General features: G+C 49.0%; 1 protein-coding gene across 3 annotated transcripts; it reads right to left on the reverse strand.

Annotated features, from left to right (window-relative positions):
* Positions 1 to 2984: 2984 nt before the first annotated feature.
* On the reverse strand, positions 2985 to 25453 carry Gulo (gulonolactone (L-) oxidase). 3 transcript variants are annotated; one of them, XM_006519066.1, is made up of 13 exons: positions 25244 to 25453; positions 24238 to 24339; positions 22036 to 22161; positions 20281 to 20375; positions 18790 to 18880; positions 16033 to 16218; positions 13759 to 13866; positions 13023 to 13099; positions 7229 to 7378; positions 6578 to 6742; positions 4381 to 4471; positions 3758 to 3893; positions 2985 to 3700 (listed from the first exon to the last, which is right to left on the reverse strand). In XM_006519066.1, exons 1-12 carry the CDS (start codon positions 25244 to 25246, stop codon positions 3765 to 3767), a joined length of 1323 nt encoding a protein of 440 aa, XP_006519129.1. In that variant the 5' UTR covers positions 25247 to 25453; the 3' UTR covers positions 2985 to 3700; positions 3758 to 3764. The 3 variants fall into 3 exon arrangements, 2 of the variants coding, with proteins under 2 accessions (XP_006519129.1, NP_848862.1); NM_178747.3 differs by having other exon boundaries at positions 2986 to 3893; positions 25244 to 25409; XR_001781125.1 differs by lacking the exon at positions 13023 to 13099 and having other exon boundaries at positions 2985 to 3893.
* Between the last annotated feature and the right edge of the window lie 792 nt (positions 25454 to 26245).

Below are 26245 nucleotides of genomic sequence, written 5' to 3' on the forward strand. Positions count from 1 at the left end.
GAGAGATCCCGTCCCCTGAGCTCTGTGTTCTTTCCCTCTGTTAGTGAATTTCAGTGACTTTCGCCAGTCACCTCTACCCATCTGCCTTCCTGGCAGATCACATACAATGTCGTAGTGAAGCCTCTCAGGTGACAGTTTATCCATTCTCTAGTTTTGCTTACTTCCTATTGCTGGGACAAAAAGACCCCAATAAAAGCAACTGATGAGAGAAAGTGCTTATTCTGGCTGGTAGTACAGACACAACCCAGAGGGCTTCATCTCCTGATAGTTCTATAACCTCTCTCAAACATCTCCACCACTTGGAGATCAAATGGTCAGGCATGTGAGCCTGTGGGGACATGCACATTTGGGCCACCACACAGGTGGCCTGGTCAACTTGTCTAAGTTTGTCCTATCTAGAGCCAGAGACTCCGGGGCACAAGGACCATTTGTCATCAGCCTCTAAGTGTCTCCTGTATTCCGGTTTGGCAAGAACCTCAGAGTGATGAGCAGGTGACTGCATCCCACTGGAGCCTCAGAGCTCACCTGGCCCCTCCTTTTCTCGTCTGCATACCTGAGGAGTATGGGGAGCAGTGGGCATCTGGAGAGAAGTGGAGTTGGTCGCCTCTCACCCAGATTCAGCCTGGAGGACTGATGCTGTACCTCCCACCCCGCCCCATCCAAGGCACAGCACACACTGGCATCCATCTGTTAACTCGATTTTCAATCCTTGCATGTTCTGATGATCACTGTCCACTTTCTTAGAGTCCAGGCTTGGCAGACAGAGACACACCTCAATACCCATGAGTTTCCACAGCCAGAGAGGAAGCTAGTGTTTGCCACCAGGGGACAGAAGAGCTGGCTCCGCAGGCTTTGGCTTCAGCTGACTGGGAAGCTGCTGACAAGATGGAGCTCAGCCAATTCGGGAACATGGGACAGAACTAACAGGAGAGAAATCGGGGGGGGGGGCTCAGCACACATCACTCAGGGTCACAAGGGTGGCACATGAGAGTCGGCAGGATGGGTGCCATACTCCTCAGGTATGCAGACGAGAAAAAGAGGGGCCAGGTGAGCTCTGAGGCTCCTGTAGGATGCAGTCACCTGCTCAGTTGTCAGTTGTTCAGTTGTCAAGACACCAGCTCAGAGAGAGAATGAATCACACCCATTGGAACTCCTAAGGATGCACAGGTGCCCTAGCCATTAGAATGTGTGTTTCCACAACACTGGGCTAGCCAAGCAATCTAGGAATTGAAGAATGAAGGCACACGGGGGTTTCAGATCTGTCATTGGACCAAGTCCCTGCCTGCCTGCCTGTCTGTCTGCAATAGAATGCTCAGTTCATGGACTTTAAGCATGGAGATGTAAACTATCTAAAGTATACACTGTGGAAGGAGCCCCTGTCTCCAGCAGTAGCAGATGCTCTTCCTGGCCTACTGCTGGGGTAAAAATACCATCTTTAGGATGAGCCGGTACGAGTAAAGTTGGAGTTCAGTAAATACAGAAGGGAAGTCTGGGACTTGTTAAGGGGAGCAGGGCGGGCAGGAAGGGGATTGCAACACTTGGGATGTAAATAAATAAAAATCCATTAAAAAGAAGACAATCCATGCTTGTTTAAGCATGGGCATGGAGAGACACACAGCCAAGGAAAGGACAGAAGGACATTTGAGGAAATGAGGGCTTTTCAAGAGTGGAGTCATGGGGATTCTGGATAGTCCCCTTAATGAGCAAACTTAATGGGATGGGGGTTATTTGTGAGTTAAAACCGGGTGGGAGGTAACAAGTGTGGATTTCCCCAGAACAGGGTTCACCTCTTGTTGTCCTTCTACGGGGCTTTCCAGATGTGTCGTGGCATCAGAGGAATAATGGGAAAAGCAGTCTTACAAGCCCAGTGGTGGATGGGGCCATTACAGAGAAGCCAAGGATGTCAGTAGGCATATGTAGTCAGCCATGTTGGTCCCAGCGGGGCTTGGGTGGCCGTGTTCTTCACAGCATCCTGATAGCAGACAGCTCTGGGCTTTACCTTCTCTTTAAGCAACAAGTAGTCGGCCTTTCTCCACATGCCTATGCAGCCTGTCTCAAACTCCCCTACCTTTGGTTGAAGAGCTTAAAGACATCGCCTTTTGTAGCTTGCTTTGAGATATTGATAAGTCTCTTTACTTCTCTGAGCTTCGGTTTCTTCTTTTGTGGAAGGGCAGGGGTGGGTTGATTTGGAAACTGGAGATTTCCAATACCTTGGGGTTTAGTTTGCTATTATTTTCCTCCACCCAAGACACTCAGAGCCTAGAAGAGAGAGCTAGGAGCTTCAGTAGCTGTAAGCCTTCTTCTGATCCTGTGCTGGGAATCAAACACGGGTCCTCTACAAGAGCCAGGCATGGTCTTACGCTCTGAGCCCTCTCCAGGCCCACATTTACTCTTGTTAGCAGCACCAATCCATTTCAGAGTGGCCCAAAGAAAAGCAACCAATGAATACATCTATAACGAGAGATTCATGTTGGGCTCAGGTACCTATGATTTCATAGGCCCCAGTCTGCCAGGCAGCCCAAAGGCTGCAGACTCTGGCTGGAGTTAGTGTGGACTCTTGCGGCCCCAAAGCTTCTCCCAGTGGGCATGTTCAAACTTTTGGCTTGTCAACGTGGCATTCACACACATGAGAAATAGGCAATCAAGTTATAAGACTAATTTCAAAACTCATCATATTTTAAGTAAGCTTCTGCCCTTAAATATTTGTTATTGTTGATACTAATGTGTCATTGTGGCTTCATTTGCACTTTTCTAATGATCAGTGCAATGATACTGATCACGGATGCACTGATCATTCCCTAGGGTATAATGATATTGAACATGTTTTTCTGTGTCCGTGGGCCTTGTGTACCTGCTGTAGAGAAATATCTATCCAAGTCCTTTGCCCCTTTGCTGATCTGGCAATTCTGTTGGTAAGAACATTTTGCATTTTAACTCTCTACGAGATAAAGAATTAAAATATGAATTCCTCAAGGGCAAAAAGATATCTTTCAGAGTCTTTTAATTCTGACAAAGTACCTGGAACATATTGGCTCTCCAAGGAACATTCCAGAAAGGCCACAAATAAACTGAAATCATCTCTGTGAAGAGAAAGATGAAACCAAGACCCAGGGAAACCCAGGGACACGGCGAGATCCCAGCCCAAAGAATTGTCTCTGAGGTGAAGGGAGAAAACACAGGGATCTAACAGGAACTGGTTAAGAAGACGAGGCAAATTCCACTCTAAACACCACCCGAAAGAGACACTGTGAGGGCCAGGCCATGGCAGTCAGAAGGCCACGTGGACCCATCTGGAAGATGGCTTGCTCAGGACCAACAGACAGACTCTGGGCATCTGAAAGGCCTTTAAGGATAAAAGTAAGCAGAGCATGCCTCATGCTACCTCTGTTGCCAAGAGATCCCTTCTGAAGAGGGAGGGAAAACTGCAGGCCCCAGGGATCTCTCTATACTTGGTGGACCAGTAGAACCTAGAAGGACCAAATCCTTAGCCTGGACAGATATGATGCAAGGGGAACCCCTTTTCCTGAGATGATTGTAGTTTATGTATGGCTCGTGGAGATGCAAACAGGAATTTGAGTGAGAGGCCACTTCTTGCCTGGGGTGTTATGAAGATGATAAAGAAGGCAGAGGCCTCGGCCAGAGCCCAGCCCCTCCTTGTGTTCAGGAGAGGTCGTCTCCCACTGTGCCTGTGAGACACTGCCCTGCCCCCCCCCCCCCAAGGCAGCAGAAGTGAGGGGTCAGGGCAGCTTGCTTCTGCTTCTACTTTAGTAGAAAACCTTTTCCAGGTACGAATTCAAGAACATTCCAGTGGGGTCCAGCTTCTCGCGGATGTCACAGAACTTGTGAAAGGCGGGGTACATTTTCTCAAAGTCCTTCCTGGTGCAATTGTGGGCCTGTGGACACAATCAGCAGCATCGGGCTTTGTCCTCACAGAACTATGTCAAGCAAGGCTGCACTGATCCTGAGCCTGCACTGACACTGCCCCGCCCTCCCCCTCCCCCGACAAAAAGAAGGGGGTCTTGAAGATAACGCTAAAAGGCCTTAAAATGCACCCCATGATAGCATGGAGGCCCCAGCTTCGGTCCCACCACTACACAGGCCTTCCTTAACTGTTTTATTTGTTAAGTGGGCACACTGATGTTTACCTTACCCTGCTCGCTAGCTCCATGGGAAAATCTAATAAAGTGAAAGAAATCTCTAGGATGATTCCCAAGGGATCTGGGCTTCAGGGGCCAGAGTGCAGGAAAGGCATATTCTGGTGCCCTTTCACTAAGAAGCTGGGAGGATTCCTCAGAGTTAATAGGGAGGAGCGCCCTCTTGTGGACATAAGGTGCACAGCAGTTGCCCCGTGGCTATGGGGAAATGTCTGAATGTTTTTACCTTTGCCCAGTGGGGCCTGCCTCCAAACTTCTTCATGATGGTCTCATAGGCCAGCCAGTAATCCAACCGAGGCACATCCTTCCCATAGGGCCTAAAGTAGAGAGGAAGAAGGTGGCTATCCGGCTCTGTCCCATGATGTGCCTCCACTGTCTCAGGTGCCTTCTCTTTGACCTGCCCCTAATCTGGCAGGTGACTGGAGATTAAGCTGGCTCTCCCTGCAGATCAGCCCAGCCAGGACAGATGCCTGCTCACTGCACATCCCTAAGGGTTCCCCGAGACGTTGTCCCCTCTTGTATTCATCAGTTGGTATCTGGACATTACTGTGAGTTTAATCTTGGCCAAAGACTGACCAAGGGTAATGGAGCTGAAAAATTCCTCTTGTCCAGGTTATCGCTTTACACAGGTTAGCCACCATCATATACAATAGATATAATGTATCGCACACCACAATCATATACAATAGATACAATGTATCGCATCCCACCATCATATACAATAGATACAATGTATTGCATCCCACCATCATATACAATAGATACAATGTATCACATGCCACCATCATATATACAATAGATACAATGTATTGTACAGGCATGCAGCCTAGGACAAGCAGGGGGGTGCTGTGCAGGGTGATGTTTATTGTTATAAAATTGTTAATGGTGTGTTTGCCAGAATATTTCCTCATTGCAAGCAACTCTCGACTGTCACACAATACCCACACACTGTTCATACATACAGTATTCATATAATAGACACACAATGCACAAATTTGAAATATCATACTTTTACACAATACTTAATACTTAAATGCAACACACACAATAGTTACACATCTAGTATTCACACACAATACACACATACATAATGTGCATGAAATATGCACAGCACCCCCCCATACTAGTCACATACCATGCTCACACATATCACACACATATGGTACTTTGGCCAGTGCTGTGGAATCCCCAGATGACTTTATCCATGTCTAGAAAGCAAGGCTGTGTAACCTAATGAAGCTCTCCAGTTGGTCTCTTGCCCGGCTACTCAGCCCCATGGTGACTGATCTCCAAAGCTGACGTCAGCGCTAACACTTCAAACGCATTCAGATGCATCCCGTGGCATCCCTCACTTCTGCATTTGCGTTTGAGGATTGAGAAGCTGAGACACACAGACAGCTGACACACAAGCTTTACCATAGCTACATCCTCCATGAACGAGACGACAGTTCCTTCAGTGAGTCTTTCAGAAAAGTGTTTGTGACTCTTTGAGGCCCCCTAAAAACTGAATTCAGCTGTCCCTGGCTTTGCAAGGATTTGAGGCCTTACACATGGGGGAAGAACACCCTAGAAAGATCAAGGTGGCCACTATTTTTTTTTCAAAGCCAGAGAAGGCCTGAGTCTCGTGGCGGTGTGAAGCAAGACTGGAGGTGGTGTGGGTGGTAGATGAGGGATACATCTTAGCAAGAAACCAGAAAAGACTAATTCCCTCAGGCACCTCCTGCAGGCTAAAAAGAGAGAAAAGAAGGCCAGCCACAAGCTTGGGTTCAGTCCCTGGAACTGACAAGTACCCCTATGCAGGCAGGAACCCAACATCAGGTACCCGCCTCTCTTCTGTTGAACTTAAACTAGCCTCGGAATCCATCCCAACATAGCCTGGCTTCCAGGCCAGCAGAGATCTTACTGGGGTGGGCACCTGAGTGAGAATATATTGCTCATTTTGTTATATAATCCTCATAAATAATAAATATTCCTCACTGGTATTAATTCACTCTTGATGCTAGAATATAGCGATATAGCCTAGCCTATAAGTGGTATACGTCACAAGACTCTATAGGAGGGAGCATTCTAAGAACTCAAAGGAGTGAGATGTCAGTGTAATCTGCCAATAGAGAAAGTGGCCTCGCCAGGCGTGGTGGCACACGCCTTTAATCCCAGCACTTGGGAGGCAGAGGCAGGTGGATTTCTGAGTCCGAGGCTAGCCTGGTCTACAAAGTGAGTTCCAGGACAGCCAGAGCTACACAGAGAAACCCTGTCTCGAAAAACCAAGACAGAGAGAGAGAGAGAGAGAGAGAGAGAGAGAGAGAGAGAGAGAGAGAAAGAGAAGGTGGCCTCAGAAGATGGCACTGGAAGGTTAGAGAAGTAGAGGAATCCCTTTGCACTCGAGGGCTCCTTACACCCCACACCCTGCAGAGAGCTTTCACCTGTACATAATGATGTTCATGTAGCAGCTGTCCCTCTGGAAGCACGGGCTCAGCAGGATGTCATCACCTCGGGTGAAGCGCACCTCCACGGGGTAGTGGGCTACCACCTTGGGGTGGGCCTCCAGCATGGCCTTTAGCTCCAGCAGGGCCTCCTTGGTCTTCTCCCTGCCCTCCGCCCAGGAGAGACTTCAGAGTAAGAAGGGACTACCGCAATCCTCCTCCTCCATGGCTTTATATAGGGGACCTGGGCCTGAGCTGGGATGCTCATGGCCCAGCTCTAGAGGAAACCGTTTTTTCATGGTATGTCTGGGGGAGCGCACTATCTGGGGAAGGTCTTACATGGGGATGGCCCCTATCTGGGGATAGGCCTATCTTGGGAAGGTCTTACCTGGGCATGGCCCTATCTAGGGTAGGTCTTTTTTTTTTTTTTTTTTTTTTTTTTTTTTTTTTTTTTGAGACAGGGTTTCTCTGTATAGCCCTGGCTGTCCTGGAACTCACTTTGTAGACCAGGCTGGACTCAAACTCAGAAATCCGCCTGCCTCTGCCTCCTGAGTGCTGGGATTAAAGGCGTGCGCCACCACGCCCGGCAAGGGTAGGTCTTACCTGGGGATAGTCCTATCTGGGGGTGCTCCTACCTGGGGGTACCCCTACCTGGGGATGGCCCAGTCTTGGACATGCTGCTTGAAGCGACACTCGTAGGAGAAGATCTTGTGGCTGAGGTTGCTGCTCTCCTTCTTGCAGTTGAACAGCAGCCAGAAGAAGAAGCGGTTGATCCAGCCCACGAGGCGTGGCAGGTAGGTGCTGCAGGTGACAGGGTAGGGGGGTTAGGGGGCCCAGCATTTACCGTGTCAGCTGTGTGTGCACAGGCCCTCACTCCTCGTCTCCTAGCAGCCTTGTTGTATCCAGGCTGGGCCAGTGTGGTGTTGGTCCAGGTAGGAACAGTGCCTTCCACCCCCTGCTTTATCTCACCTTTCACCTACCAACGGCCCTTAAGACTCTGCTCAGTGTCTTGTCACTTCACGACACACAGTAACAAATGTCCATATTTCAAGCCTTACTGGCTAGCTAGGGCAAGGGTGAGTCGAATTTTAATTTTAGCGGATGCCTGCCAGGTTTAGCTCCAAAAAGAATGTTCCATTCACTCTCCTTCTGTGATGGTTTGTATATGCTCAGCCCAGGGAGTGGCGCTATTAGAAGGTGTTGCCTTTTTGAAGTAGGCGTGGCACTATGGATGTGGGCGCTAAGATCCTCATCCTAGCTGCCTGGAGGTCAATATTCTGCTAGCATGGTGGTCTGTGCTCAGTAGTAAAACCCTAACTAAGAAAGAAGTTGGTACCGGGCCCAGGGTATTGCTGTGACAGGCCTGACCATGATTTTGTTTGGAAGAATGTGGATTTGGGGATTTTGGATTTGGAAAGCCATGAAATGTTTTAAGTGGGGCTTAATGGGCTATCCCAGTAGGAATATGGAAGACTTTGTTGCTGTGAGTGATTTCAGCTGTGCAGACCTGGCCCAAGAGGGTTCAGTGGAGAAGGATGTCAGTATGTGGCCTAGAGACTGTTTTTGTAGTATTTTGGTGAAGAACATGGCTGCTTTTTGCCCTTGTCTGTAAGTCTACCTGAGGCTAAGGTGAAGAGACGCCAATTAATTGCGCTGACAAAGGAAGTCTCAAAAAAGCCCAGCAGAGACTTGTTCTCTGGTTAAGTCTCATGGAGAGAGTTGTGAACAAGCATAGCAAGCTGAGAAAGGGAAAGTATAAAATATATGGTTTAAATATTAAAGGGAAACCAGAGAATAGAATAGAGCTGAAATCTATGTTCTAGGAGATAGCAGATTAAGGGAGTAGGGCTTTGGGGCAAGATCCTACCCAAATAAATTTAGATCCAGGCATGGTGGTACACACCTTTATTCCCTGGAGACAAAGACAAACAGATCTCTGAGTTCAAGGCCAGCCTAGAACAGAGCAAGAAAAATTTAAATCTAGGCTTGGTGGACCACACCTTTAATCCCAGTATTTAGGAGACAGGCATGCAGATCTGAGTTGAAAGTCAGTCTGCAGAACAAGTTCCAGAACAGCCAAGCTTAGGCAGTGAAGGAGTTGGAAAACAGAAAGCTGGTGATAATGTAATAGAACAAGGGAGCCATGTTCCAGCCCCAGCAAGCAGCAGAACTCAGCAGCTTTGGCCATGTGGCTCTGGCTTTAGAGTCCAGAATAGAAGGGATTACTAAGACAGTTGATGCTGGTTAGCTGGAGCTATGAAATCAGTGGTGATTAAGAAGAGACCAGCATCATTGAGGTGAAATCTGGGATGTGTTTTCTGAGAGCACAAAAAAACTGTGTTCCAGAGACATAGTCAAGGTTGTACCTCATGCTGCAGCTGTACTTGGTAATGGGTAAGAGTCACCCAGGTGGTACTGGTTTTGAAGGTCATGAAGAACAACTGAGGCCTGGCACTGTGAGAGGCCATGGAAGGCCATGGGTGAAGGTGCAGCCTGTTACAGTTGATGGCCCGTGACTGAAGGGGTCATGTAAAGGAGTTGAGGCTTGGCACCATGAAGAAAGCCTATGAGAGGCTACTGGTGAAGCCTAGCTGCAGAGGAAGACTCCAATATATAAGATATGCCAGTACCACGAAGATACGGGATGACCAGGAAGAAGAGCAGCAGCAGTAGAGTGGATCAACCTGAGCTTAGTGCTACAGAGGGCAGAGCTGGAGAAGTGACACCAGCCCTTTGGAGGATCTCAGATCATGTGTGGATCCCAGACATTGAAACAAGAAGCTGTAACATTGAAGTTGCCTTGGAGACCCCAAGATGTTCAAGATGCCAGAGCTCTGGGCTATCTGCTGAGGAAAGCTGCTAACGGGGAGTGGAACCAGCCCATGAGAAAGAAGTTTGTTGCAATCAACAAAGATGAAAAAGGAGTTGGAGATCTGAAGACATCAAACATGGAGATGCAGAGTTTGGAGTTTTCCCAGCTGGTTTTCTGACTTGCTTTGGGACTTACAGCTAAGTGATTGAATGAATTTCAGAAGAGACTTTTAACTTTTAACACTGTTGAGACTACTATAGACTATGGAACTTTTGAAGTTGGACTAAACCTATTTTGCATTATGCTATGTTTAGGTATGGCCCCCATAGACTCATATGTTTGGACAAGCCTATGGAGCCAGGGAGTGGAAAGTGATGGTTTGTATCTGCTCTGCCCAGGGAGAAGCACTATTTAAAGGTGTGGCCCTGTTCAAGTAGGTGTGGCCTCTTCGGAGTAGGCATGGCACTGTGGGTGTGAGCTTTAAGACCTTCATCCTCGCTACCTGGGAGCCAGTATTCTGCTAGCAGCCTTTAGATGAAGATGTAGAACTTTCAGCTCCTCCTGTACCATGCCTGCCTGGATGCTGCCATGTTCCCACCTTGATGATAATGGACTGAACCTCTGAACCTGTAAGTCAGCCCCAATTAAATCTTGTCCTTAGAAGAGTTACCTTGGTCATGGTGTCTCTTCACAACAGTAAAACCCTAACTAAGACACCTTCTACACCTTGGAAGCCTTGATTCAATGCTGCCAAGAATAAGCAGCTAAAAGGGGCCAGTGTAAAAAGGGTCTTCCTGTTAATTGGAAGAAAATAATTTTTAGAGTGTGTGTTAATTTCAGTTTTGTATGTTTAGCTTTAATAAATAAAGTGTTGGGGTTTTTTTTTTTTTTCTAAAAAAAAGGAGGGGCAGTGTCCTGGGAAGGTCTTGGGTTAGACTCTTGTCTTTAGAAACAATGCTGAGAGCTCCTTAGGGAACTTTTAGAGAGATCAGTGCTTCTTGGGCCAAGATACAGCTGCCTCCTAGCTTTTGGCTCTCAAAAGTTCACCATGCCATTGTTTTTAATTTTTATTTATTTATTTATCTATTTTTGAGACAGGGTTTCTCTGTATAGCCCTGGCTGTCCTGGAACTCACTTTGTGGACCAGGCTGGCCTCTAACTCAGAAATCTGCCTGCCTCTGCCTCCCGAGTGCTGGGATTAAAGGCATGTGTCACCACTCCCGACTCGCCATTGTTTTTAAAATCTACACACACACACAACATACACACACACACACACACGAATACACACATTCCACACATATACATAGAAACACGCACAGACATACATGTATGCATATCTGTGCATACACATAGACACACAAGAAAATGCACAGACACATATACACAAGCATGCAGAGACATTCATACACATACATGCACATACATACACATACATCTACACACACACAGAAGTAGGTACAGGATCTTTTTTTCTTTATGAAAACCCTAATTGTTCATTGTGGACTTGCTGCAATGCCAAGAACATAGTTAGCATTGCCCCAGGGTGGTGCAGGGTGGTCCCAGCACCTGTCACACCTGCCTGGAAGGGACAAAGTCGTGTGCTATGTATCCAACATTCCTGTGTCCTCTATAGCTGGCCTGGAAAGCAATAAGAGGAAGGCTTCTGGAAGGGGACCATAGCGGCAGCAACATCAAATTCCTCAAGGCAGGATCCCTGTCTCCCCATCTCCTTACATCAGGAAGACAACCCAGAACAAAGTACCTGGATGACCAAGCTTCAAGTGACTCCCTGTCAATCACAACGTCCCTCCCACTTCCAACAGCATGCCATGGAATGAATCTACTGCCTCAGAACCACTGGGATACTTGCTCTGACAGTGACTAACAGGTCAGCCTTAGTTGCTCAAAGCCATCTAGTCTGTGTCTGCTATTCACTCTTGGGCTGACACCTCCTCCTCTCAGAGATAGCCAGTGATATGGTTTGGGTGTGGTGTTCCTCTCCAAAGTCCATGTGTTAGGAGCTTCATCCTTGGGTCTAGGGAGATAGCTCAGGCAATAATAAAAATGCTTTCTGGGTTAGAATGAAGGTCTAAGTTTCAACTCTCCAGAACCCATGTAGAAAGAAAAAAAGCCAGGATAGCAGTGTTTGCCTGTAACCCTGTGCTGAGAAGGTAGAGTCAAGTATATCCTGGGGTTTGTTGGCCAGAGAGTCTAGTCAAATTGATAAGCACCGTGAGACTGTCTTAAAATCTGAGGAGGAAAATGATGGGGAGAAAATGGATGCCTGGTGTTGACAGCACACCCTGGTGTGTGCTCACACATATACACACAAACACACACATGCACACACATATACACACATGCACATACACATACCCATATTCACATCACACACACATGCATACATATATACACATGTACACACATATCCATATATACATGCACATATGTATGTATATACACATGCACAGGTATACATATACACACACATATATACATACACACACATACACACATACACACATACACACACACACACACACACACACACACACACACACACACACACACAGAGGCTTAGTTTTTAGCAGGTGCTACTTGAGAAGTAATTAGCTCATGAGATGGGTGCTACCCTTATCAGCATCAGCAGGTTGATGTGCCGTCAGTGATGTCATAGTTGTGTGGCCTAACAGGAGGTAGGGCTTGGTTGGAGGAATTAGGTCAGTGTCCAAATGTGTCTGAATGTCTACCTATCCTTAGACCTTTCCTTTCTCTCTGCTCCCTTCCTGTTGTGAGGTGATCAGTCCCTCGCCACTGTGCCTTCACCATCATGAGTCTCTGCCTCAGTTCCATGGCAGAGGCATCAGTGACTGTGGATGGAACCTCTGAACTTGTGAGCCAAAATGCCCTTTTTGCCCTTTAAAATAACTCTCATGTGTTTGTCTCAGCAATGCAAAAACTAACATTAGAGTCTATCCACCCATCCACCAAACCACCCACCTGCCAAACCACCCACCTACCAAACCACCCATCCACCAGACCACCCATCCACCAGACCACCCATCCACCACCGGACCACCCACCTACCAGACCACCCATCCACCAGACCACCCATCTACCACCGGACCACCCACCTACCAGACCACCCATCCACCAAACCACCCATCCACCAAACCACCCACCTGCCAAACCACCCACCTACCAAACCACCCATCCACCACCAGACCACCCACCTACCAAACCACCCATCCACCAGACCACCCACCCACCCACCCACCAGACCACCCATCCACCAGACCACCCATCCACCAAACCACCCACCCACTTTCCTACCTCTCCTCCTCCTGACTTATGTGGATTCACCCACATCCACGCACACATCCCCCTTGCCTCTCCCAGTCCACTAGCTCACAGCCCCAAGGCTGCCTTATTAAAAATGCTCCTTCAAATTCTTCTAATGATTTTCCTTGCTTAGAATGAACCCTAAGTTCTTCAGGTGATTCTGATATGCAGTCAGGGATAGACCCAGGAGATAGTCCCAATTTGCAGTTGTAAAGGCAGGACTCTTCTGATGGCCTGTATCCTCCACAGCACACAGGAGAGGGGACAGAGGTCTTGTGGCATTCCTACCTGGTCCAGAGCAAGAATTCCAGGAGGTAGAACCCAATGGCATAGTCCCAAAACCAGTTAGATGCAGAGGAGGGCTCCTGGGAGGGATGGTGTATCATGAGTTAGAGACCTGGGGCTCAACGGCCTGCTGACTTGTTTATGATGATGTCTGACTAGAAGACATGTCTCAGGAGTGACTTCACGTTAGAGCAGGAGGGAGAAAAGTGAGATGACCCACCTACCAGGACAATCTGGAAGCCTTATTTCTTCATAGTGGAGCTAATTTCCACTATGTGGGTCCCAGGAACTTAACTTAGGTCATCAAGCTTAGCAGTAGATCTCTTTTCTTTTCCAGGTGAGCTATCTTTCTGACCTTTATTTATTTTTTCACAAGACAAAGATGCCATCTGTCCCTCCTTCTGAGATCCTATGGTCTAGATGTCCATCAGCCACCCTTCGGAAACCCAACAGTCATCCTACAACAGTCACTCTCAACCTTTCCAATGCTGTGACCCTTTTATACAGTTCCTCATGTTGTGGTAACCCCAACAACAAAATGATTTCTGTTGCTACTTCACCACTGTAATCGTGTGGACAGTCCCATTCCCCCGGGGCCGTCAGGACAACAAATGTCAGCTACCCTGGGATGGGGAGTGTGTGCAGGCTATGGGTGCTGTGGGGATGGAGAGTGTGTGCTAGTGATGGGTAGTCCCCTGCTCCAGCACACTGGGCAAGGTCGGGGCTGCACTGTAGCTACCTTGTTGGTGTGATCTTGGTAGATGATGCTGACGTTCTCACTGTGAGGAAACCAGAGGAAGCGGAAGTACTCAGACTTCTTCAGGTGGCTGTCCAGGTTGTCAAGGACCTGGCAGAAGAGGAGAGGGGAGAAGGAGAGATGACGGTCAACTTAATTTGACTGAGAAACACCAGGTTAGTGAAGCCCACTTGGGTGGGTCTGCAGGCATGTCTCCAGAGATGATTACATCTTGAGGGCTCTGATCTCATGAGCAAGCCAATCTCTTGATGGACTCATAATGTGAAGACACTGTGGGAAGTGGTAGTAGGTCCAAGGCAGGGCGTAGTTGGAGGAAGCAGGTAACTTGCCCTGGTCCCTCCCTGTACTCCCTTTCCAAAGATTGTTACTAATCCCCACTACCCTTAGAAAGAACTTGGAGATCTATGTTGTTAGTAAAGCTAGGTTAAGATGTTTTTACTAGCGGCTTTGATGTAGGACATCTTAGGGAACAATTTGAAGTTCAGAAAGTTTCACTTTTAATAGCCAGGGATTTTTTTGAAGGCAGGGAACAAGAACACTGGCAACCCTAACTGACATGCTTCTCTTGCCAAAGATGAGCTGGTGATGAAGGTTGTGAATAATGTCTTGTACCCATTTTTTCCCTCACTTTTATGATATGATTTAATAAAAAAAAATGTGTTAGTGAGTAGGTGGGCATCTTGAGGATTTAAAGTAGAAATGACTGACTGGTTTTTACATAAAAGTTTAGATTTGTGATTCTTTTAAGATTTCTAAAAGTTTACTTTTAAAGGTAAAAAATAAAATAATTGATCCTTTCTTTGTAACCACAAATTGCAGCCTGCCAGTAGGAGAAACTGGCTGAGAAAACTCCCTTGCTTGCTTACACTTTGGTAAGCTAGAACAAGTTGCAAATGTAAGTGGGTTCTTGGGAATAATTTTCTTTTTCACCTGTAACATGTAAAAAGGTTTGTTCATTCGAGGGAATTGGGAAATGTGTCTTTTTCTTATGTTTAGTCACTATAATTGTTAACTAAAATAAAAATAGAATATAATCACATTGTAATTTTTATGTGACTTGAAAATTTTTGCTGGGATATATAAGCCATGGGAGAAAAAAATATAAAGGTATTAGAGCTTTGTTCCATCTACCAAATATGTATATGTATGTATATATGGTTGGCAAAATGGTTGGAGCTTGTTGAAGCTTGCTACCAAGTGTGTGAATGTGTGCGGGGCTTGTGTGTACGTTGGAGACAGGGAGACAGCCTAAAATGAAGCTCTAATGGACCCAGGACTTGTCTGTAATTGATTTCAGTGCTACTGAACTAGGTCAAAGGACGAGCAGGAGACAGTCCACCCACCCAGATCTGGTACTCTGGTGGAAATGTGGGAGCTGAGGGCCATCCTCTGGCAGGAAGAATCTATTGATCAAAAGCTTCAGCTTAAGCATCAGTACACTGTTAGCTGAACCAAGCACCAGACAAAAGACGGAACAGTGCAGTGTGCAAGATCACCTCTTTCTGACGGGACATGGTCCTAGCTGTCCATCCCTTCCTGGACTGTGATGGTCTTCTCTCCTTAACCTATAAGGCCTCCTTTGCAGCCGTCCTCACAGAGGCCAGCGATGGCCTCCTGGGATCAATATGACCTGGATATTGACCCCTGATACCCATTACCTCTTGTTTTAGGAACTCCACCTTCTCCTCCCCATCTTCATTCCTGCCTAGCTCACCACTCCCTCCGTCTCCCTTGAGGCCTCTCTGTGTTCTCTCACCATCCAAATGCCCTGTCTTCAGAGGCCCATTTCTTTCACCAAAGCCCACTATTTTGGAGTGATGGAGCCTCTTGATCACTTGCCTAGGGAGTTGAAGCTCTCTGCCAGTTTTCCTTAAAATGTGTTCCTATTTAGAGATTCAGCCCAGATCTAAACCTGTGGTGCCATCCATGGTAAGGAAGCCCTGGCATGTCCTTTACAGGACCGGTAGGAGTTAATGCCCCTAAGAACAGCTAGTCCACACTTTGTCCTGAGGCAGCTCTCTGCCCAAACCCCTTCCACACCCACATGCCAGTAAGTTCTGAGGTGCTTCTGGGTTTTGCAGCCCACCAGGGTTCTGACCAGTCTCTCTTGGGCCAAGGAAGGTCTGGTGAAATAAGACCTCCAACCGGACCTCTCAGGGCACCAGAGGTCCGTGGGAACTGTCCGAGGCTGAGTCCCTTTGTCAGGACCTCTATTTGTTTTCTGATGCTGGGAAATGGAGAGCCAAAGACAAGTACCTCCTTGAGGGTCGAAGGAAAGGATGTCTCCAGAAGGTGGAACTGTGGCACACACTGCAGGGTGACAGTGAGGATAACACCCAGGCAGCCCAGGTGCACCCTTGCAGCCTGGAACACATCTGCATTACTTGACTCAGAACATTCCAGAACTGTTCCATCAGCCTTCATCAGGGTCAGGGCCACCACCTGGCAGTGGGAGAGGTGTCACACTTTAGAGCCCGCTCAGTTATCACCACACTTTCTGGCTTGTCCTTAGGACAGAGGCTAGATAGCATCTACCCCTGGGGGTCAACATGGCCAGTCACACTGCTTCCTAGCCAAGTCTACTGCTACTACTTAGAGGGCATTCTGGGAATTGGGGGTGGGGTGGGGAGGAATGGGTGAGAGGAAAACCATGGTATCAGCTCTCCACAGAGAGAGTCCATGATCATGTGACATCACATGGGGACCCTGCTGGCTTGGCTTGTCCTTCCTCATTCTCTGACCTCACAGTCAAGAAGCAGTTAGCCTCCTCTGCCTGGAGATGGCTTGAGGGCACAGATTCTCAAGGAGGATGTTTGGCAAGACAAAGCGAGTACACCGTATGCCCTGGGGTGGGACAGTGGATGGAGTGGGGTCCTAACAGCCTTCCCCAGACATGTGCAGTCTTCCTCTTCAATAGGGACACTCTACCCCCAGGAAATACATCCTCTCGGCTAGCCTCATCTAACCAGAAATATAGTGTTTCTGAGAGCATTAAGGCGCTCGGCTGCAAACTGATGGAGGTCTCCATGGTCCCTACTTCCAGAAGGGTTCTCTCTCTCTCTCTCTCTCTCTCTCTCTCTCTCTCTCTCTCTCTCTCTCTCTCAGCTGCTGAGGACCTTCTCTGTGCTCTGCTGCTACCTGCTAATTTGGATGGAAATTGCTTCTGACACGGGCAGTTGGTGGTTGGTTGCTCAGGAGAGAGGGTAGCTCCAGCTGAACTAATCCTGATTAACAGTGACCAGAGAGCTGACAGAAACAGGTCACTGTGGCCGGCTGAGGTGAGAGGAGAGGGGGCGACTCCATGGTTGAAGCCTGGACCCTGCCGGAGATTCAGAGCCTTGGAAGCTAGCTTGCCTGTGAGATGCTTCGTAGGCATCTAGAGGCCTGTGAAGGGTGGGCTCTGCATTGACTGCTCCCGTGACCTTGACGGCTGATCCTCTGCCTCAGCAGGTAGGAGGATCAGGCGTGAAGCCTGTGATTAGCCTCCTGCTGTAAGCTGATTTGAAAGCTGTCCACCCCTTTGCACTTTGCTTCTGCACTTTTGCCTGAATCTGTAATGTCTCTCCAAGGGACAGGTGTTGGTTGCCAGGTGATGGGTTTGGGGGAAGCCATTGGCTCATGGCAGACCTAACCTCATCGCTGATCTATGGGTGGACAATAATCTGGTGGAGGCTATGAAAATCAAGATTTCAGATCTAACTGAAATAAATACACTTTTGGGGGCACGCTCCAGAAGCGCCTTTCATGTCTCTGGCCCCTTCCGGGCTTCTGTGTGATAAGTGGCTTTCCTGAGTCAAACCTTTCCTTCAAAGCCTCCAAAACCATGAGCAAAAATATACTTTTCCTTTTTTTTTTTTGTTTTTTTTTTTTGTTTTTTTTTTTTGTTTTTGTTTTTTGAGACAGGGTTTCTCTGTATAGCCCTGGCTGTCCTGGAACTCACTTTGTTACCAGGCTGGCCTCGAACTCAGAAATTCGCTTGCCTCTGCCTCCCGAGTGCTGGGATTAAAGGCGTGCGCCACCATGCCCGGCTTACTTTTCCTTGAAGCTGATTTCCTCAGACATTTTGTTACAGTGCCCCCCCCCCACACAAATAGCCAATATAATTGCCATCTGCATGGCTGTAACACAGAATAAGCCCTCCCCTGCATTTCCAGACCTGCTCAATGGGGCTTCCAAAGAAAAGTAACCAATAAATCCTATGTGCATTTTTATGGGTGATGTTAGTTTTATCCCCTGACGACCAGTGTGTAGCAACTGACATGATCATCTTGACACCAGTCCTAGATGGTGGAAAGAGCTGGGCTCATATTTTGGGGGTACTGTTAGGCTGTCTCTACCCTGGTTACCTCTGGGCTCCTTGGGCGGTAAGCCACAAAGGCCTCCAAGTTACCAGTGTCAACTGCTATGCCAACTCCTACTGTCAGGCTGCTCCTGATGAAGGTGCCTCTGAATTGCCTTGTGGCCAGACACCATTTAATGAGTGCTAACTTGTGACCTTAACTCTTGAGCTGAAATTCTTCATTTTAGCTGAAGATTTTTGACAGCAATGCACCCAGAAGCTAAGGGAGTCTACAGGTGTGCACATACCAGGGAGCGGGATATAGGTTACGATTCAGGCTTGAGTCTCCGAGTTAGTATTCTTAAACAGTTCCCCAAACTGGATTCTCATCGAATGAAGTTTAAGATGTGGTTTTTGTTGAAGGACAGGTAGACTCTGCCACAGATGGCCCCTATTCCCACCCCCCACCCCCGGGCTCTGCCTCCCCTAGGGTAGTCCCACCCCCTCCCTGGCTCCTGATTATAACTTCCAAGGAGTTATTGCCCCTGCCCTGCCTGCCCCTTGCCTTGTGCTGCCTTTGAGGATGTGCAGAGGTGGGGATGGCTTGAGCGCTGATAAACCTGGGGCTCCTTCAGGCCTGATAACGTTTAGGGGAAGAAGTGGTACTTCTGGGGGGCATCTGCCTGAGGCCTTTATGGAGCTGTACCTACCCTGCATGGACACAGGCGACTCACCTGGGTGGCCAGGATACCGTGCTTGATCCCGGTGTTATGTGTTCCAGACCCAATGACGCCACCAACCGTCACATCAGACACGGCTCCCAGACTGGGCTCAGCAGGAGGAACAAGAGGGACGTCACAGATCAGTTAGGTTTTCTCAGGACAATGGGAGCCAAAGATGACATAGATGCTCCTCTGGGCAAAAGGTTCTCCTTCTGTCTGAGAATTCCCCTTTACCTTTGATGGCCCAGCTTGTGATCAGCCTATGTCTCTTGGTCCCTGTTTCCTGATCTCCATGGACCATCAGATTAGCTGGTTGGGACATGGGCCAGTTTGCAGGGAAGCCTATATGTTTAATCTTTGAGGTCTCTACAACTTAACAGCACCCCTCTCCCCTTCCCATCTCCCGAAGGCATCTTCTCCAAGCACAGCCACATGGTCTGGCTGAGACTCTTCTGCTCCCAACCTACTAAGACTCATGGTACTGTCCTGGTTCTAAACACACAAATAAATATCCCCGCAGGTCTGTGTAGGTGAGCTAGAAGAAAAGGAGGGGAGAGAGAGCAGAAACTTGTCCTACTGGGAAACCTACACAGCTTCCTCAGAGCCCTAGGAGAAAGCTAAGCTTCTTAGACTGGGGTTCAAGCCCAGAATGCTGAACTTAGGGTCCTCTGAAACCTTTCGGTATCCTCAACGTGTCACCGACATTGAACCTGTTTCCTGCCTGGCACTGGTCAGTGACTGCCACCACCTGCCCCCTGCTGGAGCTCCTTGAAGATGGGCTTTGTTGGTCTTTGCCTTCTCCAGAGCCTGAGCAAGGTCTATACATGTCAGTCATCCAGATCTTGGGAGAGGTGGGGACAGTGGTTTCCATAGTGCAGAATTGTGGGGCCTGCACTAGGAAGGCTGAGGCAAGCCAAGCACCAACACTCGAACCACAGGACTCCACAGGGTTAATTCCAGCTGCAGTGAGATTTCTACACTCATGTTCAAACATCTGCCAGTGCTTTCTCCTGGATAAAATTCAGTCACAGAGTTACCTCATTAGCCACACTTGACTGCTATGTTGATGGCAGCCCCTAGCACTAAGGTGGACAATGAGAAATGAATTTGGATGGAGGGACAAGAAAACCATCACAGGAAGGACCACCTTGCTCTCCCACCCCTCCAGAGGTGTTTTTTGCCTATCTTTATGTGTTGGGCTGTGTAGTTGTATATCATTACCAGGTGTAAGTTGAGTCCTTTTGGAAAGACTCAGTCCTTAATGGTCTGATTCTGGTTCAAAACCATTGCTTAAAACTCTGCTAAACTTGGATCTGTTCCCCTCTTAACTCATGGGGCAATGAGAAGTATGGCAACATGAGTAGGAAAGGCAGAGCTCTGAGGAGAGGGGATGCGCCCCAAGAAGTGTGCGGGTCTCAATGGCAGACCCTTGAGAGTGTGGTCCAGAGAGAGGAGAGAAGAGGCCGTTCCTTCCCCAGGTGGGGCTGGTGGAGGGACTCTTACTTAGACAGGGCCAGGCCATGCTTGTCCAGCTGTGGGTGCAGGTCAGTCAGGAGGATACCGGCTTCCACTGTGACCTGCTTCTTCTCCTTGTCCACCTGTAAGAGCCACCGTCACAGGCTGGGAAGAGTTAGGCCACGCCTGGGCCCTTGCTTCCCAGCCACGCCTCTCTGGGATGTGGGTACGGCTGTATCATCCTGTGGGCAGCTTGAGGTACTTTTCAGTCTAAAGGGGACTATGAGGCCAGTCTGGGCTACATCCTCAAAGTCTGTTTCAAACACAAATTCCCTGCCCCCCCCCCCAACATCCCCAAGGAGGCAGGGATATTGCGGGGGGGGGGGGGGGCAGGGAATTTGTGTTTGAAACAGATTTTGAGGATGTAGCCCAGACTGGCCTCATATTCAAATATACAATCACTCTGCATCCACCCTCCAAGGGGAGAGATTACAGAAGCATGTCTCAGCTCCTTGGTGACTGTCTGACATAGTTCTTCAGTATTGCAAATGGAACCCGGACCTTTGCACAAGCTGAACAAACCTGTCTACTGAGCCCCACCTCCAGCCCTTCAGAATATTCCATTCGAGGTCTCTTTTCACAGGGAAAGGAAATGAGAGGTGGAGAAAGTGAAGCGCTTTGCCAGGGGACACTTGGGCTAGGTTGGGGACTGGGCTACATCCATGCTTCTGCGCCCTGTCCACACTGGGAGACTGGCACAGACTCTGTGGCCACCACGCCTGGCCTTGCTCTTTGGAGGACAGTCTCTGCCTGCTCTTCCCCTGCAGACCGGAGCAAAGGCTAAGGGCTGAGAAGGAAGAGACACGTCTAGCACAACTTTCTGCTGGTTGTCCGCATCGAATACAGGCTACTGCACCCCCTGAGATCTGACCTTAGCACAGGGGGTGACGCCAAGGTCCAAGGTCATGTAAACAGGGCGGTCGGTGGCAGAGCTGGGACCGGAAGCCATATCCACCCAAGTACAAAGCACTGGTTCATTCAGCCGCCAGGGGCACAGAGCTTGGAAAATCAATTGCCGGAGCCCAGTCCTCACTAATTAGCTATCAGGGTTAATCATGGCCGTGACTAATGTTTCCTGTCAGTTGGAGTAAACACCAGCACAGTAGAGAAACTTAGGTACTGCTGGTTGGCTGCGGGGAGGGGAAAGCATTCTGTGGAACTCAGCTCAGGGGAGCCAGGCCCTGAAGGTGAGGGCTGGAGTCCTAAGCACACATCTCTGGGCTCCTGAGTCCCTGTTAGGCAAGCGGGTGCTAGCTGAACTGCATGGATAGTATTCCAATAGGAAGCTAGCAGCAATCCTAAGTCCGGGTCCAGCTTTGCTGTTGTTTGCTGTGTGACCATGGGCAAGTCACTGCCTGTCTCTGATCTCCATTTCCCTATTTGTGAGCCTGGCTCAGTGCTACTTTGGGTTCTACTGGATTAGTCTACTCTGTGGGAGCCTGTTTCTGTGCACCTCTTTAAAGGAGGAAGAACAGAAGCTACAGCAGGAGATGGGGAGATTCTCTCTGAGGCCACAAAGGGCCAAGTAGACTTGACAAGTGGCCTGAGCAATCCAAGGGGAGGCTCAGGTGACAGTTGTTCAGCAGGAAGGCCAGAGATCTGGGCATCACCCTGAGGACCCAGAACAGGGAGAAGCTAAGGGCTGAGGCAAACATTGGAGATGTCGTGAATAGAGTCTGGGACGTAGACTGAAGCCACTCAGCCTGGGCATGGGCTGAGGAGGGGTGTCAGGGGCGCCAGTACCTGGAGAACCCGGTTCATCTTGCCCATGTGAATCATGAAGCCATCGGTGCAGGCGATGTCTGAAGGCGAGTGGCCGCCACCCACCACCTTCACTTTCTTGTTCTGCTGCCGGGCCAGGGCCAGCACCTGCCAAGTCAATGCCAGTCAGTAAGGCCCTGCTCAGAGAGGAAGCCAGGGGGGACTTCAGGGCCTGGCATAGCCTGCAGAGGCTGCTGGTTATGGTATGGGGAAAGGTTGAGACCCTTTGGCATTAGGGGACCCTGCCTGGCACCAGAGAGAGAGCCAGAGAGATGGGCTGTGAGGTAGGTGAGGTAAGCTGGGATTGAGCAGCCTTTAGCCTGCGGCTCTTGCTCCTCCTCCTTCTGCAGCCCCAGGCATCCCTTTCCATTTGGTTCCTGTGTTTTGAGACAAGGTCATGATGTAGCCCAGCCTGTCCTCTAGTTAGTGATCTTCCTGCCTTCCTAACGCAGGAATTGCAGAACTGAGCAACCATATGGGGTAGTTTGAAGGTCCCTCCCTTTTGAGACTCATGTAGTCCAGGTTGGCCTCAGACTCCCCTGAGTAGCCAAGGCTGGTCTTGAACTCCTGATCTTGCTGCCTCCTCAGAGCTGGGATTACAGTGTATATCACCACACCAGTGTGTGCAGTGCTAGGGATGGAACCCAGGCCTTTTGTGCATGTTAGGCAAGCACTCTCCCCAGCTGAGCCATATCTCCAACCTCAGTAAAGGTTTTAAAAAGACAAATCCTATTGCATTCCTCAATAATAAAAAACCTTCCAAAGGCATCCCAGTGACTAAGGATAAGCCCCAAGTGCCTCATCTTGGCCGCAAGGAATCTTAATCTACCCCCATGCTGCAGTAAAGGCTCCCAGAGGGCAGGAACCATGGCTGTATCTGGAGACACTTGGTAGAAAAGCACGTGGATCCGTGATGTCACCTCAATGGATTCACTTACTTTCCCCCTTGTGTCAAGCACCCTCATTCAGGTGCCTCGAGACACACATTTTAGGAGCCATATCACAAAGCGATCCGTTGGCAATTGAAAATTGACTGACGAATGCTGGCTGCACTGCCTACTCCCCGCACAGTGCATTTTCCACAGAGGCTGAGCAAGACATTCTGTCACGACACAATCCCTGAGCTGCTTGGTCACGCACCTATTTTTTTTTTTTTTAATCTTCACTGGATTCTGCTGGTTCTCCATGGAAACACTACACCTTACTCCGTTAGTACCAGGAGGTCATGTAGGCTGCTAGCACATCCCAGAAACTGTTTTCTAAGGTAGCTCTGCCAGAAGCACACTTTTGGTTCCCTCTCTTATCCCCTAATAGCCCCAGCTCCATCAAAGCCACTTCTCACCTACCCCTGATGCTGCGTTCTTGTCTCGTAGGGTACAGTCCTCAGTCCCTACACTCATGGTGCCTTTCCCAACAACCCTGATTCTTCCCAGAAAACCATCTCATATGTGATGTGTGACTGTGTCTGTGTGTGTGTTTATATGTGTGCATAAGCATTCATGCGTAAGCTGGGCGTGGTGGCGCACGCCTTTAATCCCAGCACTTGGGAGGCAGAGGCAGGTAGATTTCTGAGTTCAAGGCCAGCCTGGTCTACAAAGTGAGTTCCAGGACAGCCAGGGCTACACAGAGAAACCCTGTCTCAAAAAAAAACCAAAAAAAAAAAAAAAAAAAAAAAAAAAAAGTATTCATGCATATATGTAGATGTTCATGTGTGTGCACAGGCTTGTGCTTAAATTGTATTTGCACAGGTATCTGTGCATTCCAGACTGTATGTGTACCTGTGCATAGGTGTTTGTGCATGTGTATATGTATGCATATGCACCTAGGTGTGTACATGGGTGTGCACGTGCATAGGTCTACAGGCATGTATGCTAGCACATCTGCCTGTGCCCAAGCACGCACAAATATATGCACACGTGTGTATGTGTGCATGGAGTTTATTACAGAGGTCAGGTTGGAGAGGTGAGTGTAGACATGGCTGCCCCTGGTATACTGCTGTATAGGCTTGAAGTGGGCATAGAACATTACAACAGGCTGCGGAGCAGACCTGGAGCTGGGGAAAGCAGGAAGAAGAGCCTTGCCTTTACCCAACCAGGCCAGCAGGAAGCCTCACATCCAGCGTCTTCCAGAGCGAGGGTTGTGGCTGCAGGCCGGGCAGCCCATGTGGTGTTCATGGGCACCTACCTCTCTGACCTCCCCCACTGATGTGGGCTGGTAGTACATCTCTGGACTGCAGCCATAGGTCTTCGCCCAGTTTTGGAACTGGACCCCTTTGTACCCATGGACCTATACCAGGAAGAAAGCCAGGTCTCAGTAGGCAAGCAGTCACTGTCCTCTCTGTATGTCACATCACCAACCCCAAACCCCGTAGACACAAAGAGGAGAGGACATGGCCACAGCACAGAGAGCCCCAGCTCCCTTTGGCTACTATGGTTCTTAGGTCAAGGGCCACTAGGAAGATCAAACAGCACCGGCTGCTCAGAAGCTGGCAGCCCACACCCAGCATCCTAATGCTATCTTTGATCACTCCAGGTCAGAATGGTGGGAATTCTGCCCATTCTGAAGGCCAAAGCGATAGATGGGATCAAAGACAAGGACAAATCCTGATAAGCCAGGACTCGGGTCAATTCCTGCTCCAGGTGCGCATTATGGATGGCCCAGCAGATAAGTAGGGCGGTCTGAGAAAGGGCTGGAGGAGAAGGCGCTGGAGGCAAGGGCTGGGGTCTGACTTCCCTGGCAGGGAAGGGGTATCCCTTAGGTGTTCCATGGTGGTAGCATCTTAGCCTCTAGCCTGGGAATCAGAATCATGTTTTCTGCACACCACTGTATAGCCAGCCAGATACGGTGGGTCTTCTGTGTGTCCTGGCTTATTAGATCTTACAATAATGTCACGAAACAGGACATTAGTCTTCTTTTAGCTGTCAAAATTAAGGCTCAGAGCAGTCAGGGTCTTCCCTAAGTTCACACAGAAGCCCAGTGAAGGCATTAAGAGGTCAGCCCAAGCCTTCCACTTTCATATCTCTTCTAACACCCCAACCGTTCCCCAAGTTCACTTGGGGGATCCCCAGTGGCCCCTCTGATGGCCCCAGCCTTGGTCTGACTTTACCTTCCCTCACTTGGCTCACAGATGCAGCCTGGACACAGCCGGCTGTATCTACTGGCGGTCTCACAGACCCCCTATCATTCCTACCATGATTCCAGCGATCAACAGGGTCAGACGACTTGACTTGAAGCGTTCCCACAGGAAGTTGAACAAAGCCCTGGGCAGCAGCAGATGCAGTGGTCAGGCAACCTCGGCTCTGGGTTACCTCAGGCAGAACGGGACTGGAAGTTTAGCCACAGGTACCAAGAAAGGCAGGAAACCGGTGTTGAACAGGCTCCTCCCCCTGCAAGACCCAGGCAATCTGTAAACAGCAGCTGGGTCCCGCCCCCTGCCCTCTGTCTGCGAGCTCCAAGGAAGCTCGGGAGGTGTAGGTTAAACAGCAGCATCTGTGCCCCTGAAACCCACTGCTGGAGCTCTGAGCCCAACCTTGGGAGTCCAGAGCCAAACACCACTGTCAGGCTCAGACCTAGGCTAGCTGCCTACGCGTCTGACTTTGGCCGCTTTAAAGCCAGGTACCCATGCAGCTCTTGTACTGAGCCATCCAAACACTGCCCCCCACCCCCCACTATGTTTGGTGATTGTGGGAAGGGACAGCTGAGTATAGTCTAGTGCCATTCAGAATCAGTACCCGGTATTCTACTGAAGCAGTCAGGTGGAGGCTGTTTTGGTTAAAAAAAAAAAAAAAACAAAAACAAAAACAAAAAACCCAGACTCTTCACTTGGGTCTACAAGGTACCTAAAAGCAGGGTGGGAGCCTGACACCGCTATCTTCATTTTGTGTCTCCTCCCCTGAAGGCATGGAAATAAGTCATTTCCCATAGAGTCACTTTGGATATGTTTGTTTGTTTGCTTGCTTGTTTTTTTCCAGACAGGGTTGCTCTGTGTAGCCCTGTTATCCTGGAACTCACACCTTAGCCCAGGCTGGCCTTGAACTCACAGATCTGCCTGCCTCTGCCTCCCAAGTGCTGGGATTTAAGGCAGGTTCCACCACGCCTGGCTACCATGGATTCTAAGAATAACAAAACCTCAGAGTAGGGACCACCTTCCAAAAGAGGGTGGTTATCTGTGAAGGTGAGGCTGTGCCCTGGA

This window comes from Mus musculus, chromosome 14 (assembly GCF_000001635.26).
Source record: "Mus musculus strain C57BL/6J chromosome 14, GRCm38.p6 C57BL/6J".
Lineage (NCBI taxonomy): Eukaryota > Metazoa > Chordata > Mammalia > Rodentia > Muridae > Mus > Mus musculus.

Excerpts from the sequence above, each read along its gene's own strand:
- Gulo (XM_006519066.1), bottom strand. Across the intron at positions 22,162-24,237 it reads CAGTGGGGGAGGTCAGAGAG|GTGCTGGCCCTGGCCCGGCA; the intron begins GTAGGTGCCCAT and ends TTGACTTGGCAG. Across the intron at positions 3,894-4,380 it reads GCAGGCCCCACTGGGCAAAG|GCCCACAATTGCACCAGGAA; the intron begins GTAAAAACATTC and ends TTGTGTCCACAG.